Source organism: Mus musculus, chromosome 9, assembly GCF_000001635.26.
Source record: "Mus musculus strain C57BL/6J chromosome 9, GRCm38.p6 C57BL/6J".
NCBI classification, from domain to species: Eukaryota; Metazoa; Chordata; class Mammalia; order Rodentia; family Muridae; genus Mus; species Mus musculus.
The window spans coordinates 25238810-25256824 of record NC_000075.6 but is presented as its reverse complement, the minus strand read 5'-3'; the positions used below and the strand labels follow the sequence as shown (position 1 = coordinate 25256824).

Here is an 18015-nt window from a genome sequence, read left to right as displayed (position 1 = left end):
GGTGGTGGCTCACAACCATCTTTACTATGATATGATGCTTCTGGCATCCAGGTGTACATACAGATAAAGCATTTAACATATATTAAATAAATAAATAGATCTTTTTAAAAACTAATTTTAAAAAAAATTAGTTTTAAAAGATACAAACTGTCACTTCTTTAAAAACAACAACCAAAAAAAGCATTACTTTGAAATGTACCAGTTCAAATGTTAATAAAGAAACTTCAGTAATAATATGTTCACGAAACTAGAGGATTTAGCCTAAATCAGAACATGAAAATTTCACTAAGTCACTTTTAGTTTTTTTCTACTGTGCAAATTAATCTGTTCATAAAATATAAACATTTAATGCACAAGTGAATACAGTAATCTTAAAAACAGTTTTTTATCTTAGGTGACTTGTTATCGATACAATAGGAAATACCACACACACATACTCTTAGATGTTTTCCAAGCCTCTCTTGCTCATGTTTTAAACTGTCCCTTTCAGGAAAAGGTATCTACTCATTCAGTCAAAAGGTCAAATATTCTACCTGCACCACCACCCTCCCTAATACATTACTACCAACCAACCCTTTGTCTCCTTATGATTGTCCTCATTCTAGCTTAGTCCTGGAAAGATAAATAACCTCTCCAATCACTTGGTCCCACTTTGATACTTTATATAATCAAGATGATTCTCATCATTGACATTCTTTTAAAATTCTTTAATAAGGAGTTTATTTTTAGCTATCTACTTCTCTAGCTTCATAATCTATGATTTCTCAACATGTAACAAAATAACCATCCCTTTCATCTTATGTACCAAAGATTCCCCTTCTCCAGTCTGAACAGGGCAGTCTGGAATCAGTATATACTACAGGCCTTTAAATCAAATCACAAATTATTTATTAAGTACAACACAGATCTGGGAATACGAAAGTCAACCAACAAGATTAAGAATTTCTAGTGGAGGCAGTTATCTGGATGTTTCTTAGCTAGCAGGCATCATGTTGGATCTTTCCACTCACTACTTTAGAAAGGGAAAAGGAAAAACTGCTACTTTACTTGCCCAGCACTCAGTTAGGCATTCATTAAATCTTGAAATGTGAATCATGGTCAGATTCTATAACCTAAGATCTTAATCTCATGGCTCTGTTTCTGTCAAAGTATTATCTTCAATTTCCCAGAGCCAAACATAAATAGCAGATACAAGACCTATACTTATTAAATGAATGAACTTGTAGTGTCAAAGTTAACATCAACGTAACAGTAATGAACATCAATGCATTACAGATATATTGACGTTAATTCTAACGCTGTTACATCAAAACAAAAAGTTACAGAGAACCTGGATTTTGTATTCAGCCCCCTTTAAGTTGTAATCAAGGTTGCCTAAGAAACTTCCAAAATATTATATGCTACTGCTGCTGTCCTTTGAGGCACCTCAGAAGTGGAAGGTTAAAGCCCTACAGCTGAACATAGCATCTACTTCAGACACAGGACCTAAAGAATCTGAGCTGAACCTACCTGAAAGCTTCCTTCATGAAAGCTAGTTTTTGTGGTACCAGAAGACACTATGCAGCTACTGGGTTTTATCTGGTTTTGAGGGTGACCTCTTCTAGAGATTACAAATAGGGCCTCTCTAGTCCTACTAGCCTCTGGTGTGCAGAGTAACTGAATCCAAAATAAGGAAAATGCAACATGAGCTTAACAGCCTTTATTTAAGTCTTCTTTTCTCATGCCAAGTCCACAAACCCTTTGACAACATTTAAAATCCTTACTTTTGGTCATTAGCACTTTTTGACCACAGTACAGAGAATGGAATCTACACATTTTTGTCAGTAAAATGCACTAACAAATTTCAACTTTAAATAAAGATTTGAAGATAGTTTTTTAAGTCAAAATATGAAATTAGGCTTTCTGCCAGCAATTCAGTCAAGCAACACTACTCTACTGTCCAGTCCCAGCCATACTGCCTATTATATATATACATATATACACACACACACACACACACACATATATATATATATATATATATATATAATACACACACACATATATACATACATACATACCATCAAATTATATGTCTGAAGCCAACCTGCTCTACAACTATCTTCATTCCAATCAGTCATAAAAGCCACAAATTAACTCTCCTCTTACTTCTCCTTAACACTTTTGTTGTAAGAGCCCTTTAAAACTGTCCTAAGGTTGACTTGGAGTCGCTGCCAAGCTAACCATGTTCTGCCACTAAACTGCATCCCCTCTCTCATCAACAGTTTTGGTTTGCTTTAATAGTAAGAGCACTGCCAGTATATTGAACTTAATAAAAAAAAGTCTGGTCTAAGAGTTCTTCAACTATCCCAATAGACTGCATCTTTACCATAAGTTCTCATGTACTTACCTACAAATTATCTTATCTCTAAACCAAAACAAGTACCTATAAATTGCTAAATTAGGAAAACATGCACCAAGTTCTCATAAGCACACAGAAACTGTTTTCAACAATATAAGCCTGAGTGCAATGTGGTATTTTTAATAACAGTTTAGGGCTGAGGCTCTATCACATTGCCCTCTCACTGAATGACACACTGCTATCATGTCAACTACTGATGTAGCGTCCAGATTTCTTACATAGCACCATTCAAGCTCTAGTCTCACTCAGCTGGATATAATGAAAGATTGTTTCTTGCCTCCACTCTCCCCGCACCCCATCATCCCCTACTCTTTCCCTTGCTCTTTGGAAAAATAAAGAAACCAGGAAGAAACTGTTTGTGTCCATCCTTCAGTCTGTCAGGATTCTACAAGTTGAACTCCCGTAGTTTCCCCAACTTCTACCTGAATGCACATAAATATTAAATAAATAAATAAATGCTTGTCACTCTAGATTACCTGTTCCTCGGGATTCCCAGAGGCAATTGGAAAGAGCTTTCCTTTTCGTCAAAATTAGAGACTCAAAATAAGTAACTCTTAAAGTTGAACTACTTAGCAATGATCTTGCTAAGATTTAAGTAATAAGTAATGATTGCAGTAACTTAGCAAACATCTGGTCATCACAGAGTCTAACCCTTCAACTGGAAGAAAGCAGATATGCAACAGTGTACTATAAAAAGTAACTTAGGAAAAAAAGAAATTGTAAGAAAAAAGTCTCAATTGCCTATTTCATACTACAGAAAAAGTACGAAATGTGGAACTCTGGAGTGGAAAATATGAATGAGATGGCCTGTTCTTTTTCCAGCGTGTGGGGGAGGAGAGGAAATGAAAAGGCTTAAGAGAAAAACAGACTACTGAAATTATTTTCAAAAATTAATTTCCTTAAACTTCTCCAGCCCGTGTCTGCCCAACCCCCTCCCTTTTCCAGGCACCGTTCCCAGCCTTTACACCTCCTCCGGGGGGCGCCCTCCGAGACCTGATCTTTCCCTATTTTCCTAAAAAATTAAACCCAAACCAAGCTCAGGATCTGTCTCGAGACTCACTCGCCCGTCATCCACCGGCCTTCACGGATGAGGCCAGAGAAGGCGAAGCGAGCAGCAGCATGTTTGTTGGAGCTGCCGCCGCCGCCGCCTCCATCGCAGCCCCAGCTCAGGGCATCTTCTTCCTCCCTCCCTACAGCCGCCCTCCCTGGCCGGCCCACGGAGAACCCGCGCCCAACTCGCTCACGCATCCCCACCCCGCTCGCCCGGCCTACACACCCACAAGGGGACCTCAGCCCGGGCTGCTCGGGCGGGAGACCCGGGCGGGCAAGGCTGCGGGGACCGGGTGGTCGGAGGCCCGGGGGGGAGACGCAGGAAAAGACTGGTCTCGGAGGCGGGCAAGAGCTGGGCTGGGACGCGGCGGCTCCGGCGACTCGGGCCTCAGCGGCCACGGTCCACCCGACCGCTCCCCCCCGGCCTGCCCGCCAAGGCGCAGGAAACGCCGCCGCCTCGGCTGGCTCCGCTCACGTTCAATTCAAACTGTCACCGCGGCCGCCTCCCCTCCCTTCCCCTCCCCCCGGCCGCCGCGCCCCGGGCCCGCCGCCTCCCCGCCGCGCCGCTCGCCCCTCTAGCCCCAGGGCGTTCCCCGGCTCGTCCGGAGGTCGCCGGGGACCCGCGCGTCCCGAGCCGGGGCCGGGATGGCCGGCGGCCGGGGGCTGAGGCTCACCCATGGTGCCGCAGTTGACGCTCCTCTCCTCGGCAGCAGCGGATCTCGCACTGACCGACATCCCCTCCCCCTCCGCGACCAGCCCCGGCGCGGCGCAGCCGGCGGATTCTCCAAAACCACCTACGCCGATTCCGCAGCGTAGCCGCCCGGCGTCGCTGCCCCACTTACGCACACGGCAGCGGGCGGACTGCCCCACTGGCTCTCGCCCGCCCTGAGGCTTCCGGGCCGAGCCGAGGCGGATGCGTTCTCGCGAGATTACCCACCTCCGCGGCCTGCCGCCCTGCTTCGTTCACTCGGAGCGTGTTCTCCCTGGCGCCGCCGCCGATTTGCTGCGCCTCCTCAACCGCCATGTTTACATTGGCCGCGTCTGGGCACTTCCGTTGTCGTGGACAGTAGGGTCTTTTGTATGGTTTTTCTTTTTTTCTTTCTTTTTTTTTCGAGACTACCTCTACGATCAACTGCGCTACTTTTGACAATGAAAGTCCTGGGGACTCGGTGGGAGCGGCGACTGGGGCGCGAGGGCGGGGTCTTGCCCGGACTAAAGATGGCCGCCGCCAGTGCCGCCCCGCGCAATTTCACGTCAGGTTCTGGAGCCCAGGGAGCCGCGGGGTTGGCCCCCCGCTCCTTACGGAATTGGCGTAAAGCTGGGAGGCGCCGGTTAAAGAGCCTGGCAGCTCTTGGAAAACTGCCCTCGGGGTGGGGGCCCCGCAGAGGTCGCTGGGCCGTGGACCTGACGTCTTTGAAAGAAGAAGGCAGGTGTCTGTCCTCGTCTCCTCACTCGGGTGACTTTGTGGGTGGGTAGCGAGGTTAGGCCCTGCTCGCCTGGACACTTCCTGCTGGTCATCCCCGGTGGTCTGGCGCACACATGAGGCCGGCTGTGCAGTCTCCTCACACTCCCTTGGTGACTCACCTTGGTCCCTGCTCTCGCTCTGCTTGAGGAAATGAATGGACACACGTGAAGGAAGCTCGGGACCAGTTGAGGGTTGAAAGGCGGGAGGTGTCGTTTTCTGCTGTCTTTGGAGCGAGCCTTCCCTCACATGTTTCCTAGTGAGAGTGTCCTCAGTTTGCCATGGATACTCCCTGTCTGTCTCCCCTTTCTTGAGACTGATGCTCCCTTCGCTGTAAAGTTCACGCCCAAGCTAAGGGGTTTTGTATACAAAGTTACTGTGAGCACTAAAGAAATGTTCACAGCAGCAGGGCTCTATCCGTGAAACAGTATCTACCAATGGAATCGATAAGTTACAGTGTTTTAAAAGTTGATACAAAGAGGACTGCTATGTGAACTCAGTGAATTACAGCTATCAGCATTAATATGGAGAACAATAATGAGGGGGAAGCACGTTGCAAAAATTATCTAGTATAAGTAGCGTTTTTAGGGAGGTTTTAGTTTTTAGATGAGAAGCTGTGAACTCAAAGTGCAAAGGTCTCATAAATGATACATATAAAGTTTAAAATAATGGCTACTTTTACGGAAGAGGAGATGGAGTGAAACAGGAAGTGTTCCATTGTATCTTTATTTTTCTGTCCAAGTAATCTGAAGAAAATGTGAAAGCCAAAAGTTAAGGTATGTTAAAATTAAGTATAGGGCACATGGGTGTTCAATTTTCTTGTATGACAGCACATGCAAGGGTGCTTGAAATACTTCCAAGTAGCTTTTTTAAGGAAATAAATTTTATCTAAGAAAACCAATTATATTGTATCTTGATTTATTCTGTTCCTACATCTACATTTTTACATTTTAAAAGTATCCCACCTTAGCTGTCAACCAATCACTGTGTTAAAATTCTATCTTTAATTTTCTGCCTCAAAAAAAGCCATGTAGCTTGCCAGTCGGGGTGCACTACTTTTGCAGATCTCTGAGTTCCAGGCCAGCCTGGTCTGGGTGAGGTCCAGAACAGCCAGAGCTAGAGAGCGAGAGAGAGATTTCTTACACGTGCAACATTGAAAAAATACTATTATTGATATAATTTAATATAATCTATAAAGAAAATACTTGTCTTTGTTAGTAAATTTCTTTGAGAACAAGCTTTTAGTAGGATCTGAATCTCATTAAGAGATTGGTGAATTGTGAGCTTTGTCATTTCCTGAAAATGGATAGTTTTTCAATATAAATAACGTCAAAGTTACATTTGTGCTGTCATACAAAGTCCACCCCAAATAATAACTTCAGTGTTTTCCATTGAAAATGTGTGGAAATGAGATTATACCATGTGGAGCTTTCTCAGAAAGAGATTCGATAACCAATGTTATATACTGTATATATGTTAAAAATTACATGTAAGATATAGAAAGTAAGAATCGTGCTCATTTTATGATCTCTCTTTGTGCTGTCTAGAGTATTACATTTATTAATAAAATAATTCCTAGATCTTAACCAAATTCAGAAAGAGGCTTGAGAAAGAAAATCCTGGGCTTATCAAGTAGGTTGTTTCCAATATATATTTACAATGTACTCATCCAGTAAACTGCCAGCTTCCTCAAGTGCTCATTTCCCTAGTTAGCTCTTCTTTCCACTTTCAACAACAGCCTCTTCAGAATTTCTCCATTATTTTCAAGCCATCTCTCTCACTTATTTTTAGAAAACAAAAAAGGTGGGGGGATATAAACCAATGGATTGATTCCTCACTCACAAGCCTGCCTGCATAGGCATCTGACTTGGCACCACGGATTAAATACTCCACTTCCCCCTGCCGTCTCTGAAGCACATATTTCTGCCTCTTCAGGAACTCTCAATGGATATTTTATTCCACTCAACAAGTTTCAGCATTTTATCCCCATCATTCTACCTTATAAAATGATGAACTTCGTCATAAAGTTATCACTACTCAGTTTTTCAATAGAGTGGACCATTCTTTCTTTTTAAAATGAACTTCTCTGCAGCATTAGAGAGTAGTAATCATGGTTTCCTGAATATATATCACTTGATTTGTAAAATCACACTTTCCTGATTTTCCTCTTAGATCTCTAGCTTTTTTTCTTAATCTTCCAGTCTAGACTAATTAATAATCTTCTGCCTATCACTTAACACCTAGAAGCTGTTCAAACTGATTTGTTCCCATTTTTACACATACATATATATATATATGTATGTATGTAAATACATACTATGTATTTACTGTATGCATATCACTGTTTTATCTGCATGTATGTCTGTATATCATGTGTATACATGGCACTCAAAGAGGCCAGAAAAGGGCATCAGACCCCTGAGACTGTAGTGACAAATGATTATCAATTGCCATGAGTGCTGAGAATGGAAACTAGGTACTCTGGAAGATCAGCCTGTAATCGTGACCACTGAAGCATCTCACCACATCCCTGTCTTATATTTTAAAAAGTTATTTATTACTGATATACACGTGTATGTACACCAAATGTACAGAGGACTTTTAGGAATCTGTTCTATTCTTTCACCACTGATTCCATTCATGAAATTCAACAGGCTTACCCAGCAAGTGTTTTTATCCACTGCACTATCCTGAATCCCATCTCACCTTTAACCATCCGACTCTTGTGGTCTCGTTGGTTTCCCAGAAGTGGTTGTTTCACATCCTCTTCTCTTTTTTAACTATAAAGTCCACATACCTTTAAAATGTCTATCCTAGATAGTCCAAGGTATCTCATAACATATCCTAAACTAAACTTCTCATTTCATTATACCTGTATTTGCTTCAAATCTCTAAATGGTATCATCATCAATCCAGTGTATAAGCCAGAAATCTGGGTGTATCTGGCCCTACCCTCCTATAGTTGTGGAAACTCCAATCAGGTTTCCTTTCTCAACTCTTTGTCCACTTCTTTCCATCTCCATCTCTTGCCTTGGCTCTGTGTAGCAGCCTTTCTGACTATTGCTGTACAATTTATAACTCATTCTTCTCCTATATCCATAGTGACCATTCTAAACCTTAACTGTCATTCTGTTTAGTCTTCAGACCTGGAAAATGTACATGATATATTTCTTCATTTCTGGCCTGCTCACTGTGTCTTCCTCTCTAGACTGCAGCAAGACTTGCTCTCCCTCTCTGTAATACTCTTAACATTCCAGTTTCCTTTCCTCACACTTATTTGATTTTTAATTTCTGTCTCAGTTTAACCATTATTTCTCTAAAAGCCTTTTTTTGATCCCCCTTGATTGGGTGACACACCCTCTAAACTTCCATAGTGTCTTGTATTTACTCTCATATTGTGCTAATAATACAATTTTGTAAATATTTGACTCCCTTCCAGAGGAGAGCAGGGATTCTTGGTAACATATATAGCCCCAACACAGGGTATGGTATTCATTACTTAATTCAGCAACTATTTCTTGAGGGATAATTGTATAGTAGGGACTAATACAGTACTTATGTGTTGCGTGAGGAATCCCAACAGTGAAGCGGAAATTGTGTCCTTGAGAATGTGGGAGCTGTAAGGCCGATATTTTAACATACTAATACTGACTTTTAAAGCCAAAATTAAACTGAATATGAGGTTTTATTCTCTTAAATTTGTTTCACATGAAAATACACTAGTATTTTTCATGGTAATTGTAACAGGTTGAATGCAAATAAATAAAGTCAGCTGTTTCTTATTAAACTAGAGATTTTTTTTAAAATGCCAAAATGTAAAGCAATGGCATGTCTCAAATGAATTTTTATCCCTTTAGAGGATATTTAGAAGATATTTGTCATAAGATGTGTTTTGTATTGACATAGATTATTACATTTTAATATATTTTAGATATTTGTGAATTGAATTAGAAAATAATCTAAAACACTTTCTCTCTTTCCATTTCAAGTAAAGGAACTCATCTGTTCCACATAGGCAGCATCTTTCAGGATCCTCGGCAAGGTCCTCTGCTGCAGAGGCACAGATGATGCATGCCAGGTGTCTGTTGTTCACCAGTGACTTCCACTTTACCAACAGTCCAAGACAACTGCTGAGGACACCTTCAAATCAGCAGTTCTCTGTGTAGTCTAGGCTGGTCTTCAACTAACAGTCCTGCCTTATCCTTGCTAGTGCTGAGATTGCAGGTGTGCATCCCTACACCTGATGCATAGCGATTCTCTCCCTCCATTTCTCCCTCTTTCCCCTCCCCCTTCTTTTCCCTTGCCCTTCCAAGACTCTATCCCTCTGGAACCAAACGAAAAGGAAGGAAAAAAGGAAAAGAGACTTCCTCAAGCTGTTCCTGCCAGTCTGTTGTATCACAGCAGCGACAACAACTATTGTGTGTGCTATCAGAGAATCTCTTTAAGTGTTCATGAAATCTGAATGCGGATTAAATATTCATGATTAAATAGCATAGTACCAGAAAAAAGTTCTGGTGAGATCAAATAAGCTTATTAAAATGAAAATTTGTGGTGTTTGACAAACAAAAAGGGATAGATACCGATATATCCCTATATGGATTAAGAATCTGTGAAGTACAAGAATGTGACATTTTTGAGATTAATGAACAAAAAGTAAAGAAAAATAAAACGCCATACTTTAAAGATGAAACATCATAGAAGAAAACCCAAAACACGCAGCAAGAGGAGAGGAGGAAGGAAAAGGAGGGAAATTTCAGCTTCTTCCTCAGGAGTTAAACAAATAGAAAAAATATCAGAACAACCTCCATTCTTAAATTCTTTACCTCTTTTTCCCACCAGCCAAGAAGGGAGTGGGTGAAGACATAGCACAGAAATAGCATGTCCCAGAAGTCCAATTTATCTCAGTTTATCACTGGAGTCTCAAGGAGTGTCCACATCCAGGGCTTTCTTACCAAACTTATTTCTCATACATAGGAGAGTCCCTTTGTTCCTTGAGGGTTCCACATCCCAGACAACAGACTGGCAGTGTAGTTGTCTCTGGGACAGAAATAAGAAGAAATCACTTACCTTGTTTTTCATTTTGTTTTGTTTGACATTAGTACATTGTTTTAGAGCTATCAAGGAGAAAAATCCAAAGTTTATAAATTCTATTGCAAGCGGAAAAGGCCATCGCTGCCAACTCCCTTTGGCATTTCCTACCACTGAATCAGAAATTGACTGAAATAGCAAATAGGGACACTTGGTTCTATCTATGGGAAACCAGCTGCCTGTAGCAACTAGGCTTAATATATTGACTTTGGCGATGACTGAACACTTCCTGCTATACAAAAGTGGATGGAACTTAACTAAGTTTAAAGAGATATAATAGGTTAGCAGATGACCATCATTTTATAAGCAGTAGGCACTAGCCCTGTTCTTTTCTAGCTGACCTTGATTAGTGACAGATGTGTTTTCTGAAGGTATACCTTAGAGGAGTCAAATGCCCTGGCATTTGTGCTAGACCGATCTGTTTCCTTTAAGTAAGCAATTGCATTATAGTACCATGGAGACTAATGGGGACTGGTCAAACTGTTAGTAACAGTTAAAATATTGTGTCATTGCTGCCCTTTGTGTGAGGCTCCTAACAACTCAGAGTGTGTGTGTTGTGTGTATGTATAAGCAAGTGTGTGTGTGTGTGTGTGTGTGTGTTCATGTGAGGGCACATGAGTGTGTGTGTGTGTATGTGTACGAAGACCAGAGGTCAACACGTGTCTTCCTCAGTCTTTTATCCATCTTATTTTGTTGAGGCTGAATCAAGTGGCTACACTGGCAATTAGAACAAGCCCTAGAGACCGTCCTGTCTCAACATCTCTAGCAGTAGGATTGTAGGCACATGGACCATACCTAAGTTGTTGTTCTTGTTTTTTGAGATAGGATTTTTCTGAGGAACCCTGACTATCCTGGATCCCACTCTGTAAACCAGACTGGCCTCAAACTCACAGATATCTGTCTGCCTCTTGCTGGAATTAAAGTGTTATGTCACCACCGGCCCAAATGTAGTTTTTAATGTGGGTTCTAGAGATCAAATTTGGGTCCTCACATTTTCATGATAAGCACTCCAGCCCCAACTTAGAGACTTACTGCATCATTAACCATTTCATGTTGGTTGGACCCTACTTTAGGGAGGTATTTAAGCACCTGACAAAAAATAAGAGACAAGTGTTAGTATTCGTGATTGCTACCCATAATGTGATTTCATTCCATGAATCAAATGACTTGTCTTGTTTGCCTTAATACTTTGTTTCATTTGTTCCAGAAAATGTATAGTAAACAATAACATCATGCAGTTGAATACTGTAAAGATTGAAGAGACTTTATGAAACGAAAATAATGGTCATCTTTTTCATCCAAAATGATAGTAATATCACAGATGACAAAAGTGCTCACTTATCACATTTTCTATTCAAGTTCCTGACTCCAAAGGCTATATGTGTGTCCTTCTTCACTTAGTCTCAGAGTTAGAAGGTTAGAGGAGGCCTAACCTCAATCAACTACCTACCAAACGCAGAACTTCCTCAAATAGGCTTTTCCATAGCCCATGTGCTGCCTCCTATTGAAGTTATGAGTGTGAGCATTTAAGGGAAGCAGCTGTATCACAGATGGTAGTCCTGTAGCTCCGGAGTGCACATACGGCATAGGCATAGCTCCCTTTCCCTTTCCTGATTCACAACGCACAGATGAACACTTCTGGAATTGGTTTCTGATAAAAGTATTTAATTGCTATTGTCTCAAAATAATCCTGGGCTTTGTGCTAAATATAAGTGATTTAGATTTTTCCCACTGTCCATTAGACAATTTTTTTTGTTATAAAATCTAGGTGTCTGCAAATTGTTGAGCAAATCTCTAGATGCTGAGATAGATTAAATCTTAGCTATCTAATATAGAACTTAGTGTCTCATACAGGACCTGGTATAGTTCCTTACACACGATAAGCACTCAAGTTTATTAGGAATAATTGCATATATTTTGAGGTTCTTATGTTACTTAGTAAACTAAATAAAATGGGAAAAGCAATACCAAAAAATACAAAGAACAAAAAGGTAGAACATGAACATTACAAATAGGAAGATTATTATCTTTGAGTTTGCTTTTTAATTTGTTCCCAACTTCCTTTGCACATACATACAAATATATTAGGGAAAAAATAAACACAAACTAAAGTCCTTTTGTAAATAATCCTCCTGTAAATTCTACATGCTCTCCTCTCTCTCTCTCTCTCTCTCTCTCTCTCTCTCTCTCTCTCTCTCCCTCTCTCTCTCTCTCTCTCTCTCTGCATTTCTCTGGCATTGAAATGAAAGGCTCAGTTGATCATATTGGCAGTGGGCTAGCCTGTCCTGCTTCAGCCAGGTCTTCTAGATCTTCAGCAGCCAGGTCTGCTGACCAGTGAGTTGAGGCAGGTCTGACTCAGCTTCCATGGTTTACTACCCTCTTCATGAACAGTAAACACGGGTTTTCCAGGCCCTTGAACAGCCAAATCGAATTCTGAGAAGAAAAAAAGACAAGGAAGATCAGAAAAGAAAAACCCTCTTTGAACCCCTGACAGATACTCTCCTCTGCTTTTATACCCAGCATGCAATAATATCTGGCAAAGCAGTCTTTGGTTTTACAGGTAAATTGTTAAAGGAAAAAAAAAAGAAAAAGAAAAAAAAAAAGAAGACTGTGAGAGTAATTATTCCAGCCACTGTGGCTATGAGTTCTGGGTGAGTCACTTCTTTAGGAAATGAAAAGAATGTCAAGTATGTGAAGGTTGCTGATGAGGCTGTAGACCATATGATAGCTCCTGCGTAATTTCAGGTTTCCTTCCTGCTTCTTGAGGAAGCACACACATCAGATCTACTGAGGGTTGGGAAGGCAGAGTGGTCAAGAGGGACTGGGTGAAAGGGCGGATGCCTTTAGTTACTGGGTTAGTCCAGGTACAGTTAATTATGTGAATCAGGACAGTCTGCCTGGTGGCACAGGCCTGCAATACTAGTTATGTGGAAAGCTGTCATACGAGAATGTCTAAACAGCTTGATGGGAACTTGTCTCCAAAAATAATAAAAATAAAAGTTTTAGAAAGGACAAAGATGTGGCTTAGTGGCAAAACAGCTTGCTTAGCATATGTGATCGCTAAGTACAAGCCTCAATATTATAAAACATATTAATAAGCTTAAAATAATCTACCAGAGTGAGACATGTATTCCCATCAATCCAAGGAAGAAGTACTTGAGATAATCTAAGCAGAAAAATTACTGCTTTTGCTTTTACTATTTTATAGTAAAAAAAAAAAAATAGAAAATGATTCATTTGGAAAAATAATTTAGTAATTTTAGCCTGTAATCTTTTGCAAAATGCGGTACAACAAAGCAGAAAAAAATAACTATAGCCGGGTGTGGTAGTGCACATCTTTATCCCAGCACTCAGGAGGCAGAGGCAGGCGGATTTCTGAGTTCGAGGCCAGCCTGGTCTACAAAGTGAGTTCCAGGACAACCAGGGCTACACAGAGAAACCCTGTCTCGAAAAACCAAAAATAAATAAATAAAATAAAAAAATAAAAACTATAAATTAAAAAAAAAAAAAACAACCAAAGATGTGGCCATAAAAATGTCTCGGCAGGTAAAAGCACAAGCCCAGTAATCTAATCCATATAGATGGTGGAGGGGACCAACTCCACAGATTATCTTTCACTTCCCATTCATGTGCTGTGATATGTATTAGCTACACACACTAACTACACATACACCCTAGTTAAAAAAAAAAACTAAAAATATAAATAATTATTGTTCACAAACCCCCCAAAATCTTTGAGGTTTCCTCAAGGTTCAGAGTAAACAACCTGGTTAAATAAACTGCAACATGCCAGGGCAATAAGAGCAATGAGAGTTGGATAGGTCAGGGGTGCAGAGGGAGTAACTACAGCAGCTTCGTAACATCAGCAAGCAGGTGACACATGCCTTTAGCGACTTTCAGTTGGGTTGCCACAATGAAATACTGCAATGTGGATGTCTGTGAATCTATTTTTTAAAGTTGTAGAAGCTGAAAGGCCAAGATGAAGGTGTTAGTAAGCTAGCTTTTCCTGTAGCTTCTGTCCTTAGCTTACAGACGCCTGCCTGATTTCTCTGTCTCTGCATGGTCTTTGCTCTACATGTGCACATGGTTGATATCTTTGTACATCCAGACTTCTTTGTCTTATTAGGATACTAGTCAGAGTGAGTTATGGCCTCTTTAACAACATCATTTTTCTTAATAACTTAATCTCCCTTAAAGGTCCTGTCTTGAAATACACTCTCATTCTCAAGCCCCAGGTGAATGAAAGGCTTGTAGTTGTTGAGGGATACAACGGATCCTGTAACATTCTCCATGCAACTTAACAAAGGCTGCTCAGTATGAGTACTCACCAATTTTTCTTCTAGGAATTTGTCCTAGAAAAAAATACCTAGTACGCATGCCAAAATATGACTACATACTTAAGAATTCACTCATACACCAGTGAGCAAAAATAATAAGTAAGCGGTCATTCATTAATAGCATATTTATATCATTAAAATCCAGCTGAGGAAATAGAACACTGGGTCTAAATACACTGCTAAGTCAAAATTTTAAATTACAGAATTACAGAACAGTGTATAAAATCTACACTATGCTATTGGGGGAGTAATTTTTTGTTCTTGATGTTGTTGGTTTTTTGGTTTTTTTTTTTTTTTTTTTTTGGTTTTTTTCAAGACAGGGTTTCTCTGTGTAGCACTGGCTGTCCCGGAACTCACTCTGTAGACCAGGCTGACCTCGAACTCAGAAATCCACCTGCCTCTGCCTTCCAAGTGCTGGGATTAAAGGTGTGTGCCACCACCGCCCAGCTTACACTATGCTTTAAAATTAAATATTTGAACATACCTAGCAAAATGTCAACCTGTCATGAGCAACATACCTCCAAGGTATGAACTTTGGAATGGAGCCTTGTACCTTTTATTTGTCCACTTGTATAATTGGAATTCCTGCAAGGACATGTTTGTTTTGAATTAAATTGAAGCTGATAATTCTTAAATTCTCCTCTGCGCACTTAGGTAGATGGGATTCCGGTCTCTTAAGTTTAACAATACATTTTCAAAGCCTTATTTATTGAACATCAAGTAGCTCTCCATCAACAAATGTCTTTGAGCACTTTCACAGATAGTACAATTCAGTTCTTGGAAGACCCTCTCAAGGCAAGTAGTGTTATTGTTGCTGTATTGTGGTACAGCGTGTAAATCACAGCTCAGGAGAGTCAGGTGGTTTTCAAAATTTGCAGAGAATTAAGCCACAAAGTCAGCTCTTATTGCCTTTGTACTGCTGACTTACAAAATTAGTTCTGTTTTATATACAGGCTATAGGGAATTATCGAAACGTTTGACATTATCTTAGGATATCATTCACTGCCTCAGCAAACAAATCACCACTTCTCAATCTAAAAGTGTGCAAATATGCAAATCTACGTGGTAGCCACTAGTAGGATGCATTTGTTAGAGCCGTAAGGAGCTCAACAGTAATTGGTGAATAGAAAAAGTCCATTGTTTTGAGTTCCTGTGGCACTAAAGTAAAGAGTGGGTACCAGGAGCTGTGCGATTGTGTACCCTTGATTGTAGGCAGGACAGCCTGGCCTTTGGAATACTAATAGAGCAGTGCTGAGGTCTGTGACCTCACTTACCAAAAGAAAGAGGCTTTGATGGATGATGACCACTAAAGACTCCTTTGTGAAAACTTACACATACATATTGTTCCCTAGAAAAAAGGAGTACTTTGTACAGTGGTAGGAAAAGTACTTGATGAGAATTTCTGAAGCAACAGAACCCTTGATCCCTTTATCTCCAAAGATCTTATCTCTCTCCAACAGCACTTAGCCTCCAGTTTATCCCAAAGTGTGACTTCAGGAATTCAGCACATCTTTCAAGCCCTTCTCGTGTCCCTGTCCTGTTAGTACTTTCACTCATTCAAGTTCCCAATCTTTGTTCAAAATCAATAGTTCCCAAAGCACGGCCCTTTTGAATCTTTCAACAGACACTGTTGCTTGATGTGAAGGCAGTTGAAGATTATTAGGTAGCCCACCCAAACATACACCTTGAGTACTGGGGGGAGAAACAGAACTGGATAGCCATGGAAGACATAAAGACAAACTTCTACCATTGGCTGAGACATGATTCTGGAAATAATGAGAACCTTGGCAGTCATAAGTTAACGGGAACTTTTTTTACCCCCTCATGAGTGTGGTATGGGCACTGAGCTACTTCTTGTCACCCAGTGTTCCTATGGGTGATATGAAAGGAAATGTAATGGCTATTCCTGTTTGTCAACTTGACTATATCTGGAATGAACTATAATCCAGAATTGGAGGACTCACCTTTGATCCAGATCTTGAGGCTGGAGGACACAGTTTCTGACCTGGATCTTGGCATGGAGATCTTGAGGTATGGTGGCTATGAAAAGCTTAGGCCCACCAGGCAAGGTACACACCTTTAGTCCCAGGAGACTGAGGCTAGGAGATCTCTGAGTTCAAGGCCAGCCTGGAACAAAGCAAGTCCCAGATTCAGGTGTGTAGGTACACACCTTTAATCTGGGCCATAACCTTCTGCTGAAGACCTACATAAGGATGATGGAAGAAGGAAGGTTTGCTCTTCATCTGCTTGCATTTACTTGGCAGCACATTTGTTAGAACCTACTTCTACAGAAGACTAGCTGAAACAACCAGCCTCATGGAACTGAGCAACTACTAGATTCTTGGACTTCCTGTTCACATCTGACCACTGTTTGGTTAGTTGGACTACAGACTGTAAGTCATCACAATAAATTCCATCAATATAGAGAAACATTCCATAAGTTCTGTGACTCCAGAGAACACTGACTAATACAGAGAATGACTGAATAATTGGAAGAAAGGTTTAAGTAGGGGAGAGAGATGAGAATGTAGAGGATCTGGAGAGACAATGAGCACTAAGGATGTTTGAAGAAGCTGTGTGGAAACCTACTATTTCTTTTTTTTTTTTTTTCCATTTTTTATTAGGTATTTAGCTCATTTACATTTCCAATGCTATACCAAAAGTCCCCCTTACCCACCCACCCCCACTCCCCTACCCACCCACTCCCCCCCTTTGGCCCTGGCGTTCCCCTGTACCGGGGCACACAAAGTCTGCGTGTCCAATGGGCCTCTCTTTCCAGTGATGGCCGACTAGGCCATCTTTTGATACATATGCAGCTAGAGTCAAGAGCTCAGGGGTACTGGTTAGTTCATAATGTTGTTCCACCTATAGGGTTGAAGATCCCTTTAGCTCCTTGGGTACTTTCTCTAGCTCCTCCATTGGGAGCCCTGTGATCCATCCATTAGCTGACTGTGAGCATCCAATTCTGTGTTTGCTAGGCCCCGGCATAGTCTCACAAGAGACAGCTACATCTGGGACCTTTCGATAAAATCTTGCTAGTATATGCAATGGTGTCAGCGTTTGGATGCTGATTATGGGGTGGATCCCTGGATATGGCAGTCTCTACATGGTCCATCCTTTCATCTCAGCTCCAAACTTTGTTTCTGTAACTCCTTCCATGGGTGTTTTGTTCCCACTTCTAAGGAGGGGCATAGTGTCCACACTTTAGTCTTCATTTTTCTTGAGTTTCATGTGTTTAGGAAATTGTATCTTATATCGTGGGTATCCTAGGTTTTGGGCTAGTATCCACTTATCAGTGAGTACATATTGTGTGAGTTCCTTTGTGATTGTGTTACCTCACTCAGGATGATGCTCTCCAGGTCCATCCATTTGGCTAGGAATTTCATAAATTCATTCTTTTTAATAGCTGAGTAGTACTCCATTGTGTAGATGTACCACATTTTCTGTATCCATTCCTCTGTTGAGGGGCATCTGGGTTCTTTCCAGTTTCTGGCTATTATAAGTAAGGCTGCTATGAACATAGTGGAGCATGTGTCCTTCTTACCAGTTGGGGCTTCTTCTGGATATATGCCCAGGAGAGGTATTGCTGGATCCTCCGGTAGTACTATGTCCAATTTTCTGAGGAACCGCCAGACTGATTTCCAGAGTGGTTGTACAAGCCTGCAATCCCACCAACA

General features: G+C 41.1%; 1 protein-coding gene and 1 long non-coding RNA gene across 9 annotated transcripts in view; both read right to left on the bottom strand.

Moving 5' to 3' along the window:
* The window catches only part of Septin7 (septin 7), a 56581-nt gene extending 51747 nt beyond the window's left edge, over positions 1-4834 (bottom strand). For 2 of the 8 annotated variants that reach the window (NM_001359736.1, NM_001359737.1), the window contains exon 1: positions 4389-4834. Coding sequence is in view for 4 of the 8 variants with exons in the window: in XM_006510190.4 (XP_006510253.1) it covers positions 3367-3371; positions 4126-4186 (66 nt within the window). In the remaining 4 variants the exon portion in view is untranslated. The other 6 variants (NM_009859.4, NM_001205367.1, XM_006510190.4 and 3 more) reach the window with 5 other exon arrangements.
* Positions 4835-11244: 6410 nt separating this feature from the next.
* Positions 11245-18015, bottom strand: part of Gm29642 (predicted gene 29642) — a 93555-nt gene continuing 86784 nt past the window's right edge. The window contains exon 2 of the long non-coding RNA NR_169024.1: positions 11245-12434. This is a non-coding gene — a long non-coding RNA (predicted gene 29642). The remainder of the gene's footprint in view (positions 12435-18015) is intronic.